This window comes from Propithecus coquereli, unplaced genomic scaffold, assembly GCF_000956105.1.
Source record: "Propithecus coquereli isolate 6110/MARCELLA unplaced genomic scaffold, Pcoq_1.0 Scaffold873, whole genome shotgun sequence".
Classification (NCBI taxonomy): domain Eukaryota; kingdom Metazoa; phylum Chordata; class Mammalia; order Primates; family Indriidae; genus Propithecus; species Propithecus coquereli.
The window spans coordinates 64,759-70,850 of record NW_012154985.1 but is presented as its reverse complement, the minus strand read 5'-3'; the positions used below and the strand labels follow the sequence as shown (position 1 = coordinate 70,850).

Sequence of the window (6,092 nt, the reverse complement as noted above, 5' to 3'; positions counted from 1 at the left end):
TATTGAGGGTGATTCCGGGATGTCACCTCAAGAGGCCTCCTTTCCATTCATTTTGAATGTCATTCCCTTAGAAATTCCCATCCATATACTGTTAAGCCCATTTCAGGCACAAAACCAAACATAGAGAATTCACCTCTTTATTGAAAAATACAACAACGTGCCCCACCAGAAAAATAATGTACTTTGTTAGTTTATTCAATTCATCTAACAGGCATTTGGTGAACTGCTTTTGATGTTGCGCCATGCACAATTAGAATCTGGAAGAAAAACCCTTTGGAAAAATTGACATAAAGGCCCAATCTTAGAAAAGGGGGACTACAAAACCACTGCTGATCATAGGGGCCCATTCCAGGCCAACCAAGGCCAGGCCAAAGGAAGGCAAGGGCAGAGGAGGCATGGGCGATATAGGTGGCCCGGGCACAGTGGCTCCAGAACAAGGATGGCATTATAGGACCCATCCAAGATTATGCCTTACTGGGTGTCCCAGGGTGCAGGGGGCGGCATATTTCTGAACCTTAATACCCTCTGACGTCTCCTCCACTTGACCCTCCTATTCTTAAACCAAACCTTAAAGTAGAGAAAAAAAGGGGTTGGTTTAGTATATCAAACAATTAATGTCATAAGAAAAAAAACCCAAAACATGCACCTCTTTTTGCCATTGAGATTTTAAACTCCACTGGGAGAAGCTATTTTCTTATTGGTAAAATATCTTAGGAAAGTTAATGCTGCACCCCCTTCCCTTCAGTTCAGTTTTGGACTAGGCTTATTGCTTTGTCTCTCTCTTCCTGTTTTTAATTTTCCTTAAGGGTTTTTTCTTTTTACCAGCTCTTGGATGCAAGTCTAGCTGACAAATTGTACTCGGTCCCTGCTGTTGATTGCGATGCCTGGTAACAGGATGGAGAAATGTTGGCACCCTGACAGTGGTCCATCGGGTGTCCAGCTGCCTCTGCTCCCTCCTCATTAGAGAGTGTCACCCTGGTTGTGGGGAAACTTGTGCAAGGTATAAGATGGGCCCCATTTAAAGTCATACTGAGGGGAACGGCTCCTCATTTGGAAAGCCCGTCTTCAGTGTGAAGTAACTAATCAATAGGAGCAGAGTAGATATTTAACCTGGTTTCCTCAAGGATATCTAAGGGGACATTTAGCCTCTGAAACCCCTTGAGAGTTATAAAGGGGTCTGACAAGGAGGGCTTGGTCATGGGGGCCCCAGAAAGTTTGTGGCTTGTCTAGCTGGGACAGGAGAGTTGCTGATGCCCTGGATACTGCCTTGATATTTTAGCTTGTAGAGTTAAGGAAACTTTAGCTAAACCGGGTCCAAATTCACTAAAATTCACCACCCCTAGATCTGCAGCTCCTTTTCGTCACTGTACTCACACACGCACTGAGGAACAAAGCTAATAAACCCATCCTGGATTTTGCTTTTGAAAAATACTCTCTTAATACAACTTATGATTTTCTATGGTCTCAAATAGTAATCTTTTGAGCCCATGACCTACAAATTAGTCACCACTGCCTGAGCAAATGAAAAAGTATTTCAAATTAACACAAGTAAGAATCTGGTCTGAACTGAGAGCCTCCACCCATTACCTAACAAATTTCACAAAACCCACCTCTTCAAAATAGTACCACCAAAAAAACAAACAAACAAACAAAAAAAAACAAAAACAAAGAAAGAAAGAAAAAATCCTTAGATTTTTGTCAGAGATTCCTCAAGAGAATGTTCACTCATCAAATTCAATTTGTGCCATATCTTCAAGTAATATATTTGAGTGTATGCAATTCTTATTTAACCTTTTCACCCTTCTTAGGTCAGTGGAACTTTATTCAAAATTGTTCTTGTTTGTCTCAATTTTTAGACAAATTCCCAGTTTGTAACCCCCCCCCATAAAGTGAGTGTATTAGCAATATTTTCAGGCTAACACATGAAAATATTCCAGAAAGTTAAAATTTAGGGCTGCTACTTTCTACACAGCTTTGCCACAGACTAAAAAAACAAAAACAAGAACAAAACAGCAGAAGAACCAGGCACTTGGACTTTTAAACTATCTCCTCCCATCACTCTCAGTGTAACTAAACATACATTGATTACACCTATAAGTGTGTTCTACGTGTATGAATTATTTATTTCCTTATCCCAATGCTCGAATATTTATAAGTTCACTCATTTAGCTAAATGCCTGGCTTAAATATTTTCAGTAATTGAATACACTTGAAACCTCTTGTAAGCCAGCTCCTTGGTGCATTATTTTGCATACTTCCCAGGTCAAACTGAGCCCCAGCAGACTCCACACAGAAATATTCCTTAAACCTTTTCTCTCCCTGTAATGAAGAATCCCAGGATCATAGGAGAAAACCCTAAACTAGTGCAAGTTTGCAGTACAACAAATTCATGATAATAGACCTTAAATAAATCAATACTCAAATTGCAAAAAAAAAAAAAAAGAAATATTCCTTAAAGAATACCATTGTTAGATGCAGTTGAACTTTATTTATATTTAATCTTGTACAGAGAATAGCAGTAAGTAGCGGTTTGGTTCTTTTTCTTTTTATATTTCCACTAGAAAATCATATTCCCCCTGGTAATGGGAAATATCCCATAAGCTGGGGTCTACTTATCCCATTTTCACCCCCAAAACTTCAAAGCTCATTTGCCAAACATGGAAAAGGCAACAAAACACACCAACTTGAGAACGTCTAGGACACAGCTGGCCGATTCCTGAAGCAGATTTTAGAGTGGCTCTCCTGGCTTATTGCTTTTTTCAGGTTTACTGACTTGCTCGCTGGCTTCGATCACATCCATGCATATTTTGAGCTCCTTTCTGAGGGCAGAAAACCGCAAAAGTTCAGGATTTGGAGTTGTGGATGAAAAAAATACACGGAAGCGCATTTCATACTTGCTTTAAATTTTTTACCCTTCCAACCGCCCCAGCACATTTTTCTGTAGTACCTAGCTCCAGGCTTGCTTTAGGGACGGTTTTCCTTTGTGTGCAGAATTTAAGGGGGCGCTAAAAAACTCAGGATTCAAGATTAGTAATTTTTAATGCACTATTTAAAAAATCAAGACCAACGAAAAAAATCCATCATGACCAACTTATGAAAATTTTAAATAAAGGCAGGATCTGACCCTGTATGCGCCACTCTCCTAACCTTGATGTCAATCCTGATTCCGACAAAACGTTATTTACAAAAACAGGAGTGCGGCCCAAGGTTCCTGACTTTTTTCATTTGTATACTGCGTGGGGAAATACCTTGAGGCCCGTAGGCATTGCCCCCACTTCAGACCTCAAGGGCTGGCGGACTCCAGCGACCTTGAGCTCTCTACATAGCTTTTGATTCTGAAGGGGAGGGAAGGAGACGAGGAGGAGGGAGCCCAAAGCGTCCCGGGCGGAGCCCCGCGGTCCCGGAGAACCCGCGCCGCAAGAGCAAGCGGCTTACCGTACGAACACGTCGGGGTATTGAGCGCGCTGGAAAATGTTCTCCAGTTCCTGCAGTTGCAGCGGCTTGAAGGTTTTGAGGTAGAAGGGTTGCTGCCTGTCCTGGGGCTGCAGACCCTCGGCGGCCTCCTGGGCCGGCTCCTGGTCGCCGCCGCCGCCGCCGCCCTTCTGGGTCTCGTCGTCTAAGGGGTCTGGAGCTCCCGCGCCAACTTGCCTTTCTTCTCCCGCTGCTGCTCCCTCAGGGTCGGGCCCTATTTTCTCCTCGTCGTCTCCTCCCGCATCAGTCACCGAGGTCACTGTAGCCTTCGCATCTGGAAAGGGAGAAAACCAAAGAAAGAGAGAGATCAGGGCGTTCGAGCCCCGAGTACGCGGGCAGAGAGCGGCCAGGGGCGGCGACTTGAGGAGCGGCGGCCTGAGGGGCGGCGACCTGAGGAGCGGCGGCGGCGGCGGCCGCGCAAAAGCGTCGCGTCCGCTCGCCTCTCTGAGGGAAAGTTCGTTTCCTGGAGTTCGCTAAAGCACCTGTCCTGAGCCAGGCACTGACCATGCAGTTCTTCCTGGAGCTCATCGACTCCCAGGCTGCGGTAGCCGGTATCTTCGTGGCTGCCCCCAGGCGGAGAATGCATGCTCTTGAGTGCCGTCGACGACGCTGTCAGCTTCAGCGGTCTCTGCGCCCGGGTCTGCTCTGGGGTCGGGGGGTGGTGGGGGGTTATATAGCGCGCCTGCCTCAGGTTCGACGCCTGCGCGCTTCTGGTTAGACGACTGCTACTGCAGTAGCCTCCAGCTGTGGCGTGTGTGCTGGGTTGGACCTGCTGCGACGCGCACGCTGCCAGGGCGTGGCGGTACAGCAGCGGGGGTGCTTGTCGCAGGGGCGCTGGTAGCGGGCGTGCGTGTGTGGGGAACCCCAGCTAAATCCTGTAGTTTAGGTGACTGTTCCCAACTCGGGCGGGGTGACTGTCCTGAGGAAGAGGGCTGTGCGGGATTGCACAAGCCGATTTGGGGCAGGGAAAGAGGCGGAGGAGCGAGACTCACTCTAGCCGCCGGAGCCCTTGGAGAAAACGTTCGGAGAGCATCTCTCCGCCGGGCCCTCGATGCGCGCTAGCCGGCCTATGTGAGAGAGAGCGCGCGCGCGCGAGCGCTGGGGGACGCGCTGAAGGCAGCGCATCGTGTGGTGTGGGCTTTGAGCACCACTCTCCCCTCTGGGAAGTTGGTAATTCATGGATGGGACTTTCTGGTTTTGTCCTATTCGCACCCAAAGTCTGTGAATCTTACTGTTATGCAGATGAAATTATTAGGTAGGAGACAACATGCTAGGGTTTCGCGGCAACGTACTGAAAGCTGAGCGCGCAGTGCACTTCAGGGGGTTTGGGGAGCGGGAGCTTGGGACTGGGTTTGCCCAGCACTCTGGGTGCTGAGATGCGAGCTGCAAGAAACCGAACACCCCCCTTGCGAAAGCTCCAAGTACCGCACATCTGAGTACAAGCATAGAACCCTGCCCAGTGTTCGGTGCATCCGAGAATGGTTGCACTGCGTGTGGCCCTTCCGTTGGCTCTGGACGCGACTGTGGAGCATGTGACGTCTGCTCCACTCTGTTCCGCTACCGTGCCTCAGGCTGCAGGCACTCTACAGAAGCGCACGTGTTCCCGGTCTGGGCGGGAGTTGTGGACTTGGGTTAGTTCCCGCCTTCCCTTCCTCCTCGTCTTTCTTTTCCCGCCCTTCATCTACAACTATCTGAGGTCTTGTTCCGCACTGATAAATGTCAAATACAAAAGAGCCAGGGCAGATTGGGGGCTCTATGTTTCTCGCTTCAAGAAGCGTGCCTCCCTCGCGCGGGCGCGGAGCAGGGGCTTACCCCTGTAGTCAGAAGCACTCTAGGAGGCGGGAGGATCATTTGAGGTCAGGAGTTTGAGACCAGCCTGGGCAGGAGGGAGACCCCATCTCTATAAAAAAATAGAAAAAAATGAGCCTGGCGTCGTGGCGCGTGCCTGTAGTCCCAGCTACAGGGGAGGCTGAGGCAGGAGGATCACTTGGGCCCAGGAGTTTGGGGTTGCAGTGAGAGCTATGATGACGCCACTGCACTCTAGCCCCGGCGACACAGGGAGACCCAGTCTCAAAGAAAAAAAAATGAAATGTACCTCAGGACCAGTTAGTATCCTAATATTCAGAATAGCTCCTAATAATTGGCACTATCTCTGAGAATGTACATTATCTTATTTTTACCTTCATAACCACCATTGCCACCAGACCCATTTATTAATAATAAACTAAACTAAACCAGTTTCATAGGCCCCTAAAAGTACGGTGGACTCCACTCATTTTGTCCAGTGTGCCTAACAGATAAGCGTCTGCTGTCTTGTGTTCCCAGAGGGTGGGTAGGAAACCAGCTACAGGATTGTTGGCTGACAAACTCACTCTAAAAACGCTGTCAAGGAATTTCACCCCCACAGCCTCTCGCTTACATTAACCAAGACATCCCCTCCTCAGGCTGGCTCTTGCTGGGATCTGCAGGTCTCCCTCTCTTGTGGCTAGATACTCTGTGATGAATTTGGCCTGAGGTCATTTATTAAGTGAGAGACCTACAATGGTCTCTCAGTGTGCATTACCCTAGCTAGGACATCTGTCAAAATTTGAGTCGTGTGGCCTCTCACATCTGAGATTTCC

At 48.2% G+C, this 6,092-nt stretch overlaps 1 protein-coding gene across 1 annotated transcript; it reads right to left on the bottom strand.

The window, feature by feature from the left end:
* Positions 1 to 471: 471 nt before the first annotated feature.
* LOC105826267 (homeobox protein ESX1-like) lies at positions 472 to 4,305 on the bottom strand (the record flags this gene model as incomplete). The annotated part of the gene is made up of 4 exons (XM_012664222.1): positions 472 to 567; positions 2,774 to 2,819; positions 3,436 to 3,745; positions 3,976 to 4,305. Coding segments are annotated over 4 exons (782 nt in total), but the record flags the coding sequence as incomplete, so codon positions are not given.
* Positions 4,306 to 6,092: the final 1,787 nt, after the last annotated feature.